Source organism: Thalassophryne amazonica, chromosome 5 (assembly GCF_902500255.1).
Source record: "Thalassophryne amazonica chromosome 5, fThaAma1.1, whole genome shotgun sequence".
NCBI lineage: Eukaryota > Metazoa > Chordata > Actinopteri > Batrachoidiformes > Batrachoididae > Thalassophryne > Thalassophryne amazonica.
The window spans coordinates 113,976,333-113,996,303 of NC_047107.1; the positions used below are offsets into that span (position 1 = coordinate 113,976,333).

The window sequence follows — 19,971 nt, forward strand, 5'->3', positions numbered from 1 at the left end:
GGCAAAATGCCTCAATAGCTCCCCCTTGAAACTTTCAATAACCCCTCCCCTTAGGTTTTTTTTTGTAGTAGGGAGATGAAAATTGCTACACGTGTGACTTGTATAGATGTACAAAAACGTCTCTTGCACCATTGGTCTACTCCAAACAGGAAGTCGGCCATTTTGAATTTTCTTGTCATTTTGCCATGATTTCCACACATTGTATTTGAACGAACTCCTCCTAGGGATTTTGTCCAATGCACTTCAAATTTCTTTCACAGCATCCAGAGATGATACTGACCAAAAGTTATCGAAAGCTTTTCTCTATGTTGAAGGGTGTGGCCGCTATGGTGCTGCCATTTTGACCCTTCACCATGGAACATCAAGTCATGATAACTCCTTCATGCTTTGCCTGATTGACTTGAAACTTAACATGTATGGTGACGGTTGGCCCCTGAACACACCTGGCCCCTTTGTTTGTACACTGAGTGCCCCCTAGTGGATGAACCATCAACATGTCATAACTCCTTCATGCATTGTGTGATTTGCTTAAAATTTTAACTGTGTGATGAGTGGTTGCCCCTGTATGCACATGCCCACATCTGGTCACAAGGGCACGCATTAGCCTGGGTAGGCGTTCGCACGGAACGATGGCCCGTATATGACTGCTTGCAGTCCTAGTATTATTATTATTATTATTATTATTATTATTATTATTCTCTCTCTTGAAATGGAAATTTCGGCCTGTTCCCATGCTCAAAAACTCACCAAACTTTCCATAGTCATCCGGCCGGATCCGAAATTCAATATTTTGTGGTGTCGCACATGGTTGCAGCGAAATCGTGAAATAACGACCCCTATAAATTTTCAAAAACCCCTCCGCATTGGGGTTTTTTCATCGCAGCTTCACGGAATTTGGTACACATATTTACCATGCTAAGACGCACAAAAAAGTCTCTTATTGTCATGGTGAAATGTCAACAGGAAGTCAGCAATTTTGATTTTAATTTTCGATTTTGAGCTAATTTTTGCCCATTTCCAGTACTTACATTTGAACAAACTCGTCCTAGGGATTTCATCCTATCGTCTTCAAATTTGGTCAACATCATCACAACCCCATGGTGATCAAAAGTTATCAAAAGAATGTAATTAGGTCAAACAGTGTGGCTGCTAGGGTTCGTCAAACTTTGTCGAGCTTTTTGGAGCACACCGTTTCACTTCGAACGGCAGTCACGCCCACATACTTCATCGTAGATCCTACAAACTTGCTGGACATGATGAGGGCTCCGCCCTGAACTTCTGCATATATTGACTTCCCATCTTTGCCATAGCGCCCCCTGGTGGTAATAGGAAATGTCCTATTTTTACTTTAACAGGTCCTGATGTCACATAGTTTGTTATGTGTCGGACGCAGCTCGGAGAACCGACCAGCGTTTGAAGGACCCAGTATGAAATAAGCAGAGCACGGTACAAAGGCTAACTGAATTTAATACATAACAGTGATGTGATACAAAACAACAAAAGAGTGTGCGGTCTGGCATGGTGGTGATACGGTGCGCTCCCAGCAGCGCTAACGGTCCGGAGCCAGAAGCCGTTCGGACCCAAGGACCCCGCCGACACCCCCCAGGTGGCCGCAACAAACCGAGTCTGTGAAAGAAGGAACCATTATGTGAGTCCACACTCTACACACAGAGAGACCACTCAAAGGTGTACATAAACAGCAAACACTTCCTGGCTTAATTACTAATCAGCTTCCCAACCTGCAGGCATGGAACATCCAGTTCACAAAACTCCACTGCAGTGGAAGCCGATACATGACTAACGTACAGCTCAATATAATAAGGTGTGAGGGACACCACATTTACTGACTGTATAAACGTTAGTCACAAAATCTAACGTACCTCAGGAAGTGTGCTGACGAGCGTGAGACCTCACCCCCTCCTCTTTCACAGACCGTGCATCAAACCCTGGACGTTCTCTGCATCCACTGATGATGAGATGGCTCCCGAGACGACGATCTCACCCGTCTGGTCACAAGGTCGAGTCTCTGGCAAATACACACTGTATACTCCAGTCTTAAATGCCACCATGTTCCAATCCATATAGATGCACCTCAGCTGTGAGTCCTGACGAGCCGCAGGTGATCAGGGTGAGGTCCTGATAACCTCAGCAACACAGCCACTCAGTCCCAAATGCAAGCCACCTGGAAGGAAAAACAAAAGACAGAAACAAAAAGGCAGCCAGGCCCCCCAGCCATACAACATAGTTAACCCAATCAACTTCATTCCACTTCTAAAACATGCAGAACAAGTTGGTGAACATAGGCGATAAACGCTGTAAAGTTATGACTAATGGCGCCCGTGTGGCGGCGTGCCGAATATCGACCTTTCGCCATGAAATTTCGTTGTTCCTTTTGATGGCTTTAATGTTGTCATATCATCATGAAAATTGATACACAGGTCAAGCACGACAACCTCCTACAATTCATAGGGCCATCGCCCATGGGGGGCAAAATACCTCAATAGCGCCCCCTTGAAACTTTCAAAAACCCCTCCCCCTAGGGTTTTTTTTTTGGAATAGTGAGATGAAAATTGGTACACGTGTGACTTGCATGGTCGTACAAAAAAGTCTCTTGCATCATGGGTCTACTCCAAACAGAAAGTTGGCCATTTAGAATTTTCTTCTCATTTTGGCGTGATTTCCACATGTTGTATTTGAACAAATTCCTCCTAGGGATTTTGTCCAATGCACTTCAAATTTCTTTGACAGCATCCAGAGATGATACTAATTAAAAGTTATCGAAAGCTTTTCTCTATGATGAAGTGTGTGGCCACTATGGCGCCGCCATTTTGGCCCTTCGCCATTGAACATCAAGTCATGATCAATCAATCAATCAATCAATTTTTTTTATATAGCGCCAAATCACAACAAACAGTTGCCCCAAGGCGCTTTATATTGTAAGGCAAGGCCATACAATAATTATGTAAAACCCCAACGGTCAAAACGACCCCCTGTGAGCAAGCACTTGGCTACAGTGGGAAGGAAAAACTCCCTTTTAACAGGAAGAAACCTCCAGCAGAACCAGGCTCAGGGAGGGGTAGTCTTCTGCTGGGACTGGTTGGGGCTGAGGGAGAGAACCAGGAAAAAGACATGCTGTGGAGGGGAGCAGAGATCGATCACTAATGATTAAATGCAGAGTGGTGCATACAGAGCAAAAAGAGAAAGAAACAGTGCATCATGGGAACCCCCCAGCAGTCTACGTCTATAGCAGCATAACTAAGGGATGGTTCAGGGTCACCTGATCCAGCCCTAACTATAAGCTTTAGCAAAAAGGAAAGTTTTAAGCATAATCTTAAAAGTAGAGAGGGTGTCTGTCTCCCTGATCTGAATTGGGAGCTGGTTCCACAGGAGAGGAGCCTGAAAGCTGAAGGCTCTGCCTCCCATTCTACTCTTACAAACCCTAGGAACTACAAGTAAGCCTGCAGTCTGAGAGCGAAGCGCTCTATTGGGGTGATATGGTACTACGAGGTCCCTAAGATAAGATGGGACCTGATTATTCAAAACCTTATAAGTAAGAAGAAGAATTTTAAATTCTATTCTAGAATTAACAGGAAGCCAATGAAGAGAGGCCAATATGGGTGAGATATGCTCTCTCCTTCTAGTCCCCGTCAGTACTCTAGCTGCAGCATTTTGAATTAACTGAAGGCTTTTTAGGGAACTTTTAGGACAACCTGATAATAATGAATTACAATAGTCCAGCCTAGAGGAAATAAATGCATGAATTAGTTTTTCAGCATCACTCTGAGACAAGACCTTTCTGATTTTAGAGATATTGCGTAAATGCAAAAAAGCAGTCCTACATATTTGTTTAATATGTGCTTTGAATGACATATCCTGATCAAAAATGACTCCAAGATTTCTCACAGTATTACTAGAGGTCAGGGTAATGCCATCCAGAGTAAGGATCTGGTTAGACGCCATGTTTCTAAGATTTGTGGGGCCAAGTACAATAACTTCAGTTTTATCTGAGTTTAAAAGCAGGAAATTAGAGGTCATCCATGTCTTTATGTCTGTAAGACAATCCTGCAGTTTAGCTAATTGGTGTGTGTCCTCTGGCTTCATGGATAGATAAAGCTGGGTATCATCTGCGTAACAATGAAAATTTAAGCAATACCGTCTAATAATACTGCCTAAGGGAAGCATATATAAAGTGAATAAAATTGGTCCTAGCACAGAACCTTGTGGAACTCCATAATTAACTTTAGTCTGTGAAGAAGATTCCCCATTTACATGAACAAATTGTAATCTATTAGACAAATATGATTCAAACCACCGCAGCGCAGTGCCTTTAATACCTATGGCATGCTCTAATCTCTGTAATAAAATTTTATGGTCAACAGTATCAAAAGCAGCACTGAGGTCTAACAGAACAAGCACAGAGATGAGTCCACTGTCCGAGGCCATAAGAAGATCATTTGTAACCTTCACTAATGCTGTTTCTGTACTATGATGAATTCTAAAACCTGACTGAAACTCTTCAAATAGACCATTCCTCTGCAGATGATCAGTTAGCTGTTTTACAACTACCCTTTCAAGAATTTTTGAGAGAAAAGGAAGGTTGGAGATTGGCCTATAATTAGCTAAGATAGCTGGGTCAAGTGATGGCTTTTTAAGTAATGGTTTAATTACTGCCACCTTAAAAGCCTGTGGTACATAGCCAACTAACAAAGATAGATTGATCATATTTAAGATCGAAGCATTAAATAATGGTAGGGCTTCCTTGAGCAGCCTGGTAGGAATGGGGTCTAATAAACATGTGATAACTCCTTCATTCTGCCTGATTGACTTGAAAATTTACATTCGTGATGACAGTTGGCCCCTGAGCACACCTGCCCCCTCTGTTTGTGTTCTGAGCGCCCCTTAGTGGATAAACAATCAACTGCTCATAACCCCTTCATGCTTTACCTGACTGACTTGAAACTTCACATGTGTAATGACGTCAGCCCCTTACAACACCTTGCTCCTCTGTTTGTACACTGAGCGCCCTCTAGTGGATGAAGTATCAACATGTCCTAACTCCATGCATTGTTTGATATGCTTGAAATTTGAACTGTGTGATGACTTGTTGCCCCTCTATGCACATGCCCACATCTGGTCACAAGGGGACGCGCTGGCCTAGGTAGGAGGTCGCACAGAACGAGGGCCCGTATATGACTGCTTGCAGTCCTAGTTATTATTATTATTATTGCCACTTTTAAAATCCAAATTTCGGCCCTTTCCCATGCTCAAAAACTCATCAAATTTCCCAAAGTCATCTGGCTGGATCCAACATTCAATATTTTGGGGGTTGCGCACAAGGTCACAGCGAAATCACGAAATTGTGCCCCCTAGAAATAAAAAAAAAAACCCTCTGCATAGGGTTTCTGTGTAGGCTCTCAGTTGTCCAGGTGGTCAAGCTTCTCTACCTCCGCATAGGAGTTTTTTCGTCGTACCCTCACGAAATTTGGTACACATATTTACTATGCCAGGAGGCACAAAAAAGTCTCTTAATGTCATGGTGAAATGTCGACAGGAAGTCCGCCATTTTGATTTTAAGTTTCGATTTTGAGGTAATTTTTGCCGTTTTTGGCCATTTCCAGTACTTACATTTGAACGAACTCCTCCTAGGGATTTCATCCAATCGTCTTCAAATTTGGTCAACATCATCAGGACCCAATGGTGATCCAAAGTTATCAAAAGAATGTAATTAGGTCAAAAGTCGTGGCTGCAAGCGTTCGTCAAACTTTGGTGAGCTTTTCGGAGGGCGCCGTTTCACTGTGAACGACTGTCACGCCCACATACGTAATCGTAGATCCTTCAAACTTGCTGGACATGATGAGGGCTCCGCCCTGAACGTCTGCATATATTAAGTTCCCACCTCCGCCATAGCGCCCCCCGATGGTAACTGGAAATGTCCTGTTTTTACTTTAACAGGTCCTGATGTCACATAATTAACTTAGTCAAATTCATTCCACTTCTACGGCGTCTGTGGCTGCGTACCGAAAAGCTTTTCCCTATGTTGAAGGGTGTGGGCACTCTGGCGATGCCGTTTTGACCCTTCGCCATGGATCATTATACTTAAACTGGTCCTTATGTCACATAGTTTACTCAATCAACTTCATTCCACTTCTAAAACATGCAGAACAAGTTGGTGAACGTAGGTGACAATCACTGTTTTGTTACGAGCAACGACGTCCATGTGGAGGCGTGCCGAATATTGCCCCTTCACCATGAAAATATGTTCTTCCTTTTGACGGCTTTAATTTTGTCATATCATCATGAAAATTGATACACAGGTCAAGCACAACAACCTCTTACAATTCATAGGGGCGTCGCCCATGAGCGGGGCAAAATGCCTCAATAGCGCCCCCTTGAATGTTTCAAAAACACCTCCCCGTAGGGTTGTTTTTGTTGGAGTAGGGAGATGAAAATTGGTACACGTGATTTGCAGAGACATACAAAAAAGTCTCTTGCACCACTGGTCTACTCCAAACAGAAAGTCGGCCATTTTGAATTTCTTGTCATTTTGGCATGATTTCCACACGTTATATTTGAACGAACGCCTCCTAGGGATTGTGTCCAATGCACTTCAAATTTCTTTCACACTATCCAGAAATGATACTGATCAAATGTTATTGAAAGCTTTTCTCTATGTCAAAGGGTGTGGCCGCTGTGCCGCCACCATTTTGGCTCTTCGCCATGGAACATCAAGTCATGATAACTCCTTTATGCTTTGCCTGATTGACTTGAAACTTCACGTGTGATGACAGTTGTCCCCTGAATAGACCTGCCCCCTCTGTTTCTGCTCTGAGTGCCCCCTGGTGGATGAACCATCAACATGTCATAACTCCTTCATGCATTGTGTGATTTGCTTGAAATTTGAACTGTGGGATGAGTGGTTGCCCCTGTACGCACATGCCCACATCTGGTCACAAGGGGACGTACTGGCCTGGGCAGATATTTTAGTAGATATGTGGTAGAATACATATATAGTCTGTGCACAAGGTTAGATAATCGCACATACTTACATATTTTCTCCACAAAAATGAAGTCATAGCTCGTTGTGAACACACACTTGATATACGAGGTTTGTAATATTACTTAGTACACATAGACATGTTATTTCAAGTAATGCATGCAAAAAATACAACTGCCAGAAGATGACTTTAGTGTGCATTATAGACAATGTTTTGTATGTTGTAATGGTGTAATTTAAATAAAGCATTAAATTGTGGAAGCAAATGAATATTGGATTAAACACTGGATTAACAAGAAGGGTAAATATCCATGATTCAGGGCCTGTATGTAAGCTCATTTGCATTTTGCATAATGATGTCATAGACAATTGTTTTAATTAGTGTAAAAATTAAGTTGAAGGGGCCACCCATATTTGGGTGGAAACAATGATACCTGAAAATGTATAAAAATGCATGTCACCCTGTTGTACATGATGCGCTCTGGGGTTTTTTTTTCTGAAGACTGTGAAGCGTCTCCTTTTCCAGCAAATAAACTGCTGTTTTGATACTACAAGATTTTCTTCGACTTTCTGATTATTTTTTCAAGGCGAAGTTTTGGACGATGGATTATTGCTGCAAAACTCAGACAGTTTGTCTGGAAATAAGGATGCTGACTGGCTACATTTTCTGCAACAGTTTGTCTCTGACGATGCTCCGTACTGTCCTCTGACGCTGAGTATATATAGTATCCATAGAAGGGAGATTGGCGTCAATCACTGTCTCTGCAGTTTTGACAACCCACTTCAGTGATTTCCTCTCATCCAGGGTGATATTACTATATCACAGTGTAATACCACCGGTGAGGATACTTTCAACGAGTCATCTGTAGACTTGGGTGAGGGACTGATGCTTAAGTCCTGTCTTCTTCAGCATCCTGATGAAGTGCAGCCTCTGTTGAGCTCTTTTCACTGTTGTGGCACTGTTTTTTTTGCCAAACTGTTGTTTTTGTTGTTTACCAGTGTAATTTGTGTGGCATTGTATTGTTTTGCAAATAGTTGTACCAAAAACACCTGAAGCATTTCCTCCATTTTAATGTAAATAATTTTATATAACTTTGTTTGCTTCATTTGTACATATGTTTTTGACATTTACAATTTATATTTGCATTCTAAGTAATATGTTTGTATGGTTATTTAGGTTAATTGTGTTAATACAGTGTCTCAGAATGAAAGAAAAACTGTAAAGTCACACAGGTGAGGTTGTGCTAAAAAAAAAAAGACACCAAAGAAGGTAAAATAAACAGCTTTTAAGGTGAAGTATGAAGGTAAAACCAAAAGTAATAAAAAATGGCCAATTATAATCTGGACTCCAGAGGATTAATAGTGATGTTGCTGTCTTGGATGGAGATACAGTCATGTGTGTACAATATATACACTTTTGGACTTCAACAGCAGCCCGGTGGGATCCCTAGGCCGTGCTCATTGTAACCTCTGCAGAGACCTTCTTTTCCATCCTCACCACCTGTGGTCTGTCTGTAAAGGCCCAGTCCCACTGGTGAGAGGATGAATTGTGCATGAATTGAGTATACAAATTACAGGTGTTCGTTGCCGTCCGCAACAAATTTGGCAAAAAATGACAAATGTACCAGTATGAATTATGGATATATTAATAATGTGTAGCGAATATATGGCGAACAATCACGGGTATATAACGCATGTATTGAGGAAACGGATTGGACGCATTGCGATTACCACGGCAGTATTACGGATGTATTGTGAATGCATCGCAGACGTGTTGCGCGTGCGGGCATCTGCATTGTGGTCATAAAAAAAGTGCACTCGGGCCTTTCTGCATCACTATTCACACCAACACCACAGCCTCTGGAGCAATTGCTGGACTCGGACAAGTTGATTGGTATTGTAATGATCATAGAGTTGATATTCATGTTGTCATACAAGGGTTAACTGTTCATGAGTTTGGGGAGCGGAAGGGGGTAAATGGTAAATGGACTGCATTTATATAGCACTTTTCCATCTGAATCAGACGTTCAAAGCGCTTTACAAATAATGCCTCACATTCACCCCGATGTCAAGGTGCTGCCATACAAGGCGCTCACTACACACCGGGAGCAATAGGGAATTAAAGACCTTGCCCAAGGGTCCTTAGTGATTTTCCAGTCAGGCTGGGATTTGAACCCAGGATCTTCTGGTCTCACGCCCAATGCCTTAACCACTAGACCATCACCTCCCCAAAGGGGGGAAGGTGCTCGGGGTTGTGAGACTGTTTTTTTGAGAGTGTCATGAAAAGAGAGAGTTCAGCGTGAGTTGCGGCTGTAACAGCAACTCTTCCTTTTATTGGTGTTAAAAAAAGTCCTGAAAGAGAACCGAGGTCCACGGCTGACTTCTCTGCAGCTGGGGATTTACAGTATGTTGTTGGATGGCAGCAGCTATTACGTCTTTGGGGATCCATATCTACATCTGTATGTCTCAACAGCTGGACTGGCACTGACTGGCAGGTATGTCGATTTCTGCCACATATAGTACTTTGGGTTTAGGTGACGTGTTTGTTATGCATTCGCAGATTGTCCGCAAATCAGATGCAATGCAGACATAATACAAACGCTTTATCTGTGGCCAATCTGTATGCATTCGCTACAGCTTATTTTATTCCATGATGTGGACATGATCGGCACGCTATATATCCATTTTACACACTGCCCCAGTCCGCTGCCAAGCCGCAAATCCCTGTCAGTTGCGGATATGAACGAATAACGGCGGATATACAGCGCATAGCTTAAGTATGTATTGAGTATGTAAGGGGATGTCATCCGCAACCAAAATTTTGTGCAGCTCAAAAATCCTGGCAATGGAAAAACGTGCCTCTGCGGATAGTTGTGGATGTGTGCGGATGTCAGCCGACTCATACAAGCATGTTTCACAGACATTGCGGATGTTTAGCAAATATGAGCCAATTTTGTGTGCAATCCATACGCAAATCTTCCTAAACGCCAGTGGAACCAGGCCATAAGAAAGTGTAACATCCAATTACAGGTGGGTGTTGGCACTTCCAGTTCTGCCAGCTTTATCCTGAACTTCATCTGTCTGATTGTATTGAATGCAGAGCTGTAATCCAGTAATAGAATCTGTGCATATGTGCTGTGAGTGTCCAGGGGCATCATGTGCAAAGACTTGTATGGATTTCCTACTAAAACAGGGCATACACCAAAACACAGAAACTGGCATATGGGCAAAAATATTAAAATGTATCAAAATGTGCACAGGCATGGATCCACGCACTCACTCTTTGTACATCCCACTGAATGTTAATTTGAGCATGGAACCAAGCTCCTCCCTGGCCAGGCCCCATTTAAATACGCAATTTCATGTAAATAAGCCCTTTGAGCAGTGATTCCCCACGACGTCACATCAAACAGCATGAGCACAGGAAAGAAATTATGCTATGACTGGAAATTACTTGAAAACATGCAGAGATAGATTATTTGGATAGTTTATTAGTTTATTTCTTGTTATACTGATTAATCATGAAACTGGAAAAATGTTCGTGGGAGCTACGAAGCGTGTGTGAGTGAGGCCGACACACTGTGAGCTCAGAACAGCGCACACACACTGAAGTTAAAAAGGTAAAGTTCGCCTCCAGTGACAGTGTGACATTCACAACTTACACACACGTTTATTGACAAATACTGAACACAGGAAAGCTGTTGAGAAGCTCTGCAGCTCTCACCATCAAACAAAAATCACAAAAAACACTAATAATTAAAAAACAAACATATTTGAATGCACACATTCCCGTGGCCGTGCTGGTTTACGTTCAGATCAATTACACGAATATACTATTTACACAGCAAGCAGCCAGCCATTGTGCATGGTGCCAAACACCAGCCTGATGGACATTTGCACATCACATATGATGTGAACAGGTGTGCAGTCAATCAATGCCTTGATTGGAATGTGATGTACCCTGATGACATTTGGTTGATTGCGTTCCACACAGCTGGCAAGGCTCGGCTCAAGGTTGACCGGCACACTCCTGAATGATCGGCCAGCTCATGCTGGAATTCCCCTGTTGCCAGGAAGTGCAGCGTGGTCAGCACCTGTGTGGGCACAGACAACTTCCTGGCTCCTCACCGTTTTGTGCTCTGGGATGGCCACAGTGCTGCGCACAACTCCAGGATCAGTGGCCTAGGTAATCGAAATCGGCTGATGAGCCAATTCACGTTATTTGCAAGAAAATGCTCACGTTCTCTGACTACACGCTCACGTCAGATTGCACCATTTGCAAGGTCCTTTAACGCTAATGCAGCCATTGTTAATGTCATTTTATGCACGACTTTGCCCATGGTTTTATATCCACCCATATAATTGCAAACACGTGGGTGTGTTAAATGCTCATCACTGTGTCGCTAATGTGCACATCACTCAGATGACTTATTGTTTTCACTCTGTTAACAGCTGCCAGTATCACCTTTACATGTCCACAGTGTTACAATAGCCGTGCATATACCAGCAAGGATTTTTGCGTGACGCGACGCACGTTTCCACGGTCAAAACACTTTTGATACATCTGAACATTGGTGAGGAGACAGATGTACCCCACGTTTATGTGTGTACTCACACTTTGTACATGAGACCCCAAACATTTCAAGATGTAATGATGTTCTAGAGCCAGTGCATTGTCCACTGATCTGCTCAAGCAGGAGGCAAACTGAAGAGAGTCGACTGTTTCTGGGACCATCGAGTTTATATTTTTCCAGCTCACGTGCTGCAGCCGGTTTTTAATACTGTCGGGGTGGGTCGCCTAACTTTTATCAACGGTTGTCTTAGCTTAGGGTCTGTTCCAGCTGCTTTTAAACATGCTTTGGTTTATCCACATCTTAATAAAACCTCACCTTGACTCGTCAGTTATATCCAATTTTAGAACTAATGACATTACTTTGTCGGTGAATGCAAGGAATCCTGTTGTGCAGGTCCCTTTGGACCTCACAGCAGCCTTTGATACTGTGGATCACAAAGTACTTATTTCCCAGTTAGAACATCTTACTGCACTTAAGTGGTTTAAATCGTATTTGGCGGAAAGGAGTTTTCAAAAATGTATAACTCTGTCAAAAAAGATCACATTTTTTTTCGTATTTGAGAGCGTTATGTAAGATGGCATCCTTCATCAACTGACACAGTTTGATCTGGATCTGATCCAAATTACAGATTTTGTAACCATTTACATTTTTTTAACAGTTGTTTACACAATAAATGAAACATTTCACACAATTAACAGATCTTTACAGTCAAGAAGCAAAACACCTCTCCAGGTAAATATTTGTGGAATGGGAAACGAGTGTTGGCGGAGGTTTGATGCTGGGAAACTGTTAATTGTGTGAAAACAAGAAGTCATACGACTCATGTGCACATCAGAGACATACTTCTGAACAATTAACACACCCCTGTGACTGTAATTATATGGGTGAATATAAAAACCTGCACAAAGTGATGTGTAAAATGGCGTTAACGTTGTTAGAGGACCTTGAAAATGGTGCAATCTGAGGTGAGTGTGTATTCAGAGAATGTGAGGATTTACTTTCAAATGATGATAATTGGCTCCTAAGCTGATTTCGATAACCAAAGCCAGTGTTACTGGAGTTGTGGGCAGAACTGTGGCGGGCCCAGAGTGCAATGTGGCGAGGAGCCAGGGGTTGTCTGTGTCCACACAGGTGCTGACCATGCTGGGCTTTCTAGCAACAGGGGACATTCAAGCGGGAAGTGAAGTGTAAAATGGCATTAACAATGGCTGTGTTAGCGTTGTTAGATGACCTTGAAAATGGTGCAGTCCAAGGTGAGCGTGTATTCAGATAACATGAGGATTTACTTGCAAATGATAACTGGCTCATTAGCCGATTTCAATTACCAAAACCAGTGTTACTGGAGTTGTGGGCAGAACTGTGGTGGGAGCTGGCTGATCAATCAGGACGGTACCAGTCAACCTTGCGCTGAGCGATGCCAGTTACGTGGAACGCAATCATCCGAATGTCATCCAGGTACATCACATTTCAACATTAAAACTCAATTTGCAGCAAGAGCCAGTTTTCCTAATGTAACTGGAGCTATTGACTGTACACATAATACTATAAAGGTGCCATCACATGATGAATTTGTTTTTGTTAATAGAAAACTATTTCATTCCCTCAATGTACAAAAAATATGTGATGTGCAAATGCATTGAGTTAGACTGGGAACAGGCTCGAGGCTGGCACAGTGCACAACGGGTGACTGATTAATCAGTGCATAGCTTATTTGTGTAATTTTTCCTAACAAAAATCTGCACAGACACATCTGGGCATATGTGCATTCAAATATGCTTTTAATTATTAATATTAACATCCTTTTTTTGCTCAATGGTGAAACTAGTGCTGCAGAGATTCTTAACATGCACCCGATTGTCTCCCTGTGTTCAGTATTTGTTAATAAATGCGTGCGTAATGTTGTGATGTCTTACACTGTCAGCTGCGGCGCACCTTATTTTTTAACTTCTGTGTGTGTGCGCTGCTTCGGTTTAATAGTTATCCCGGTTCACAGGGTACCAAATAAAACATCCCTGCATATCTCCACTTCATTTACTTCCCTTCATCTGTAGGTCACACTCTGTAAATTTCCTTTTCTTACCGTGATCATTCTGGACAGAGAGGGCGATCCCCAGGTCCCAGGGCCTATTTAAATACATTTGCATTTTTAAATAGGGGCATGGACATGGAGAGGAGTTTCATACATCTGCATGTGTGCCCATTTCCACATTGATTGTGATGTACAAATGGAACATGCTTGGATCCATGAGTATGAACAGTTTGTTACATCTGGACTGTTTTGTGCATTCACCCGGTTCTGGGCAAGTCTTTGTACATGAAACCCCTGGTCTTTTGTCTCAGTGTACATTCTGAATGTGTTCAGCCATATCTCGGTGAGGAAGGCATTCTGCTCACAGCTTCAGCTTTTAGGGTGATTCTTAGACTACGGGCACTTATTATGTCCTTTGATCATATTGTATGAAAAACAGAAAAAAAAGGGGAAATTTCACACTTTTATTTCACACAATTTGTTCTAGTAGTCTATGATGACTTTTTCACCTTTTTTCAGCATCATTATATGCAAATATTGCCATTTTGTGCTTGTCCCACACCCAGACTTTTGATCTTCAATGATAAAAATGAATGGTAAAAAAACATTTTTTCTAATGTTTTAAAATATCTCTGAATAAAACATCAGTAAAATAATCAAAACATAATTGGGGTATTCAATGTCATACAACTGTTGTGATTTTTTAAAACAAAATGTAGTTGTCCCACACTATTGCCGTAATTTCCACCACAACACTGTAATGTCCAGTTACAGTGCAGTTACAGTGCAGTCAGTGCAGTCCAGTTACAGTCCAGTTAAACAGTTTGTATGAAAGATTGTTTGGGTGGTTTCTATGGAGATAAACAGTGACATCAGAGCACATGTATATAGCGCCAAATCACAACAAACAGTTGCCCCAAGGTGCTTTATATTGTAAGGCAATGGTGTGGTGGAAATTACATTTACAAGGCCAATAGTGCCCGTAGTTAAAGAATCACCCTTTAACGCTGCCCATCAACATGTCATTGTTTACACAAAGATTGGTCTGAAGTCCTGCAGACTCCTGTTTGTTCTGTGGACTGACTTGAAGACCAGGATGTTTCTGAAGCAGTTGCACGAAATCTTGGTGGAAGATTTGCAGACTTGTACATTAAAGACAGAATGCACCAGCTTGATAGCTGTGCTCTGCACTGTGTGTGCCATGAATAATAATGCGGTGATAATAATAATTTTGCTTCATTTTTCACGAAGTGGTAAATTAGGGAATAACCCTGTTGTGTCTGATGATGTGCAGACATTAATGCTGGATTTTAAATAGTCATTTTACTGGCTCTGCTAATGCGTCGTCAGTAAAACGCAATCAGATTTGTGGCAAAAATGTAATTGGATTTGTATTCCAGTGTGACTTATACTCCAGTAAATACATTATTAGAACTGACTGTTTATTGTCTCAGTGGAATTTTAATTTTTTTATTTATTGCTTTGTTTATCCGCTTACCTGTTTCTTTTAATCTGTACATATTGTGTTTAATCTGTTTTTATGTTTTTATGCCACTTTTTTGTATTTTTTAACTGTATATTGGAAAGCACTTTGAAGTATTTGTTGAAAATGCTTCGAAAAAATGTGATCATTATTGTTACTGAGGTTGGCAGGACAGTGGCTTTGTGGTTAGCCCTGTTGCCTCACAATAAGAAGGTCATGGGATCAATTCTCACCTATGGCCTTTCTGTGTGGCGTTTGCACATTCTCCCCGTGTTTGTGTGGGCAGCACGGTGGCTCCAAAGACATGCAGGTTAGGTTGATTGGAAATTTAAATTGTCTGTAAGTGTTCATGCTGGGGTGAATGTGTTTGTTTGTCGATATGTGTCTCTGCGACAGACTTGCGTCCTGTGCAGAAGGTACTGTGATTCACTTCCTATGACTGCTGGGATAGGCTCCAGCCAGCCGTGACCCTTAACTGGAGTAAGCAGGTAAAGAAAATGGACGGATGGATGGAAGGATGGATTATTATTGAGACACATCTTTCACCTGGTTAATGTCAGTATCTGTGATGTCATTCTAAGCATTAACCTGTTCTGCTTGTTCACCCCATGAGAAGAAAACTGTGTCTGGGACCCATCTAAAGTCTGGAAATGGTTCATGTTGTCAAACAAAATCAAAAAGTCCTTCAGATGTTTAAATGTTTTATTCAAGAGAAGGAGTCAGTTATACAAACAGACTCATCATAATCTCTCACAACATAGAAGGCCGACAGAGAAGAAAGAGCAACAAGTGAAGCCCCGCCCCCGGCTATTAAATTTGTGGTTTCCAAAGATGGAGACACACGTGTAGGTTTCTTATTGGCTAAGCATCATCAGTACACTCTGACATCATCGTTCTCATTGCACAGCTTCTTACATCATCAAATCAAAAGCAATGTTCAAACAAACTCATTGAAACTTTACTGTCTTCAAAAGACGACAGTCGAAATGTCTTCATTCAAAACATTTGAAGGATCATTTCAGAATCTCTATTCTGACATTAAAATACAAATATTTTAATTCATACTGAGATACATCATTTTAAACACTTTCCACATTGTTGAAACACTTCAATTCAGTTAAAATGATCACGATAAGAAGCAACATCTTATTGAACCAAACCATCAGAATGTGAACAATTTCATTATTTCGTAGTATTAAAAATTTGTACTTTACAAACCACATCAGACTTTATTAATTTCCAACCACAAGTGAAAATAACATGTTCATATTTTTCTTCAATGTAGAGTCAAAACAACATATTTTTTCACTGGATAATGTGCCGTTTGAGGCAATGTGTCAAAAGTTGATTTTTCGACAGCCTGCAGTGAGGAAATGTAAGAATGTAACTGTATGTGTGCTTTTATAAGAAGTCAGAATAAGTTACCACATCTGCATTTTGCTGAAACAAAGAAAGAAGATATTTTCCTTTTATTTTCCAGTTACTTTAACAGGCTTTTTTTAATGTGGGCTGCTGGTGCTTGAAACCTTTGGACAATCTTTCAAGTCACCTATGATGGTACATTGTTCTATGTTTGCGTGGGTTTCTGCTACCTGGGTCGTCCTATAGAACCCTTTGGTCGTTGTCTGAGTTTTCTTGCCACCTCGGTAGGTGCGGATCAAGGTTGCTGTGAAAGGGACGTCTGCTTTGTTCACCTGTGCAACCATACTGACAGTACAGGACTGTTTTGGTGGAACTGGCACTAACACAGAAACCATGTACGACTGAGTCTCAGTCTTACTGGCTCCCTTAGTAAACTCCCTCGTTGCCATCATGCTAACCTCAAGTGATGCAGAGGCAACATCAGGAATCCCAGCTGTGACAGTAGTTTTGACACCTAATGTGATTGCATTAGTGACATCCCACCTTTCCTCTGTCGAAATGTCTTTGGTGAGGGTAACTGTTTTTGTAACTTCGAGACAGTGCTGGTTTTTGGCGGTAGATCTGCGCATGACTTCTGGTTTACCCTCAATGACAGGAACCCCTTCAGTCTGGTATTTCACATCTTTCATGGTCTGTTCAGTAATGTCTTTATTCATAGTCAAAGCCTGGTACGTCTTGGTCCAGGTCTCTGCACCGTTCCAAACATAATATAAACAGCGGTTAGCAGGCTCTATTTTTCCGAGACCGTATGCACTCTTCCCTACAAATATCTTATTCCTACCACATGTACTGACTGCATTGGCTGGCACTGATCCACCGTAACCGTCCTTCCACTCCAGAAGCTCAAAGTTATCTCTGTTCACCAGGATATAGCAGTTGCTAGAGGATGACATTTCTCGTGATCCATAGGGGTAGTGGCACTTTGAATCCTTGGTGCTGTAGTAACCAGCTTGGCAAGCAGATTTGCAGACATACTCTGTGCGAGCCGGAGTCACGTAAGTGTTTCGAATTGAAACGGCTCCATCAGGCACAGATCCTTTACATTCCTCCCAGTGTAGGTTGGTCTCATCGTTGCTGGATCGAGCCACCCTTACTTTAAGATCTTTGGAGAGAAAGATACACAGAAACACAGAACTACATTAAATCTCTTCATCTGCACTGACAAAAAAGACAATATTTTGTAGATTTTGTAAACCAGAAAAATGATAAATGGTTAATATGAGAGAAAAGATCACATTCAAGCTACAGTCTGACCTCAAACCTTCACCAAAGGTGAGGAAGATCAAAATGATACAGTATCCCGAGTGTGTTCCTCTGCCAAGGCGCAGCAACCTGATTTAATCCTGCTCAGCTAACTCCAGCACAGATCATCAGTAGGATTCTCTTCATGTTCTGACTAATCATGCTCTGCATTTATAATGACAGTGTTGCTATGTTTGTTGTAAGTACAATCAAAGCTACTGATGCAACAACAAGGCAACACTCCTTTGTGAGATGAGTTTTCTCTTAACAAAAGAGACTGAGAAGAAGAAGAAAAGAAGAAGAAGAAAAAGAAGAAGAAGAAGAAGATTTCTCTTTAGACAATTACCTTTTATACCCTAATGACTTGTTGGCATATCACGCAATTCATCAACAGGCATACATTTTTAACTTATGGTTAAAATTTTAACCAAATTAAATCTAGACAAGTTATTTAAATTAATGTCAAACTGAGGTTTTATAAACTGAAAATATCAGCAATATGTTTTATTTTTAAAGTAATACACTAATTTTGAAGGTTTTGGTGTTTGGGCCACACACGCTACAGTGCATTATGGGTAACATGTTACGACAGGAGAAATGCATTGAGTCACTCTGATGAGGCTGCACTTTAACCGCTGCACATGACGACAGCATTAAACTCTTTCTATATTGTGCCTAAAACTCTTGTGAATATATTCTCTGAGTTTATAGACATTGTTATTATGGTTGTTTTATGTAAACATGCTAGAAACTCAGGTTTATTAAAAGTTTTCACGGTCTCTCCTGCCGTCTACTGGCCAGTAGGTTGCAGTGTTCATGGCAGTATTGGCCTTATCCTATAATCCTTTGCACCCCAGATAGTTGCTGCAGCCTCTTAGCAACATGATGAAAAGCAGAAAAATTGACATTTTGGTTGGATAATGTTCATTTACAATTGTCCTCATGTGGATTCTCTGTACTGTTCAGACCGCAGCAACTGGTCAGCTGCTGGTTCTCAAAGTTGTCTGAAAAGCTAAACCGATGTTTTTGTTTTTTTTGTGGGATAAGATGTATGAAAATCAATAAAGATATCTACAGTTTTTTGTCAAGAGGTAAGTAAAAAAATTGGATCCAAGGTATCAGCAGTTTCTCTGCCTGATTTGCAGAAGTCATGATGTCCTACTTGAAAAACCAACAATCTTATTTCAAAATGTTTTGACCACTTTTTATGCAGCCAAGTCCGGGGTTATGAAAGATACCAACTTTGTACCCAGTGAAGAATTATTAATGATGATAAATCAAATCAAACACCACTTCATACTTTACTGGTTCTCTGCTCTGAGAACATCTGTTTATCTTTACCTTTCTCTGCACTGGTCCAGGACAGAAGCAGCAGGTTCACAAGCAGCACTGACGGATTCATCTGGAAATTCAACAGGACAAAAACAAATAATTATTTTTTTATTTCCAGGTTATCACAATAAAACAGTTTGGCAGATGTTTTTCTGCAAAGCAGCGTATTCTTGAAATTACTGTGTCTGACATTCAGCCACATCAGTACAAAGTGAGGCTCTGGACTCAAGTGCATTTTAACAGAGAAACAGGAATTGAACCAGCAGCACTTTAATTGCTGCACAGTCCGTTTTCCACCTGATCCTCAGTCACCTCTTACAAGACCTGGTAGATTTTTCAGCCGCTCAGCTTTCAACCTTTTTAGATATGAGTCCTTGTTGCTGATTTCCAGTTGAACTAATAATGCTGGAATAATAGAATATAAACGCATCTACTCTTAACTATATGAGTTATAGTTCATTTTACAAACAAGCACTTTTTTGAATGTTGTCTTCAACGTAGTCTTTTTATCTGATAATTGAGTGCATTAAAAGTTGGGTGAAATTGAAGTACTCACCTTTGCGAGTGCACCTGACCTCGTACACCCTCGGTGGTGTCGTAGTTTATATGCTGTTTCTGCTTCCTGCTGCAGCCAATAAGAAAGAGAAACATTTGTTTGGACTGTTTAAGTTGTCATTTTATTGGCTGATGTGCACCATTCATATTGCTCAGTTCTTCACACATTCACTGACTGTGTGTCCCACGGTCTGTCATCCAATCAAATTCAGCCAGCTGTACACTTGGATGTTCAGATCACGAGTTTCCACTTCCACTGATGCTGTCCTCATATAACCGCCAGCGGGTAAAAAAGCAGCCGCCACCACCAGCGTTTGGTAATATTGACTTATTAAGATCT

General features: G+C 41.3%; 1 protein-coding gene across 1 annotated transcript; it reads right to left on the reverse strand.

Annotated features, from left to right (window-relative positions):
* Positions 1 to 16,318: 16,318 nt before the first annotated feature.
* Positions 16,319 to 19,146, reverse strand: LOC117509865 (natterin-2-like). Its single transcript, XM_034169495.1, has 2 exons — positions 19,086 to 19,146; positions 16,319 to 17,604 (listed from the first exon to the last, which is right to left on the reverse strand). Exons 1-2 carry the CDS (start codon positions 19,144 to 19,146, stop codon positions 16,580 to 16,582), a joined length of 1,086 nt encoding a protein of 361 aa, XP_034025386.1. The 3' UTR covers positions 16,319 to 16,579.
* Between the last annotated feature and the right edge of the window lie 825 nt (positions 19,147 to 19,971).

Coding starts and splice junctions, on each gene's coding strand:
- LOC117509865 (XM_034169495.1), bottom strand. CDS start 19,146: ATGAATCCGTCAGTGCTGCTTGTGAACCTGCTGCTTCTGTCCTGGACC. Junction 17,605..19,085: donor CTGGACCAGTGCAGAGAAAG/GTAAAGATAAAC, acceptor TTCTCTCCAAAG/ATCTTAAAGTAAGGGTGGCT.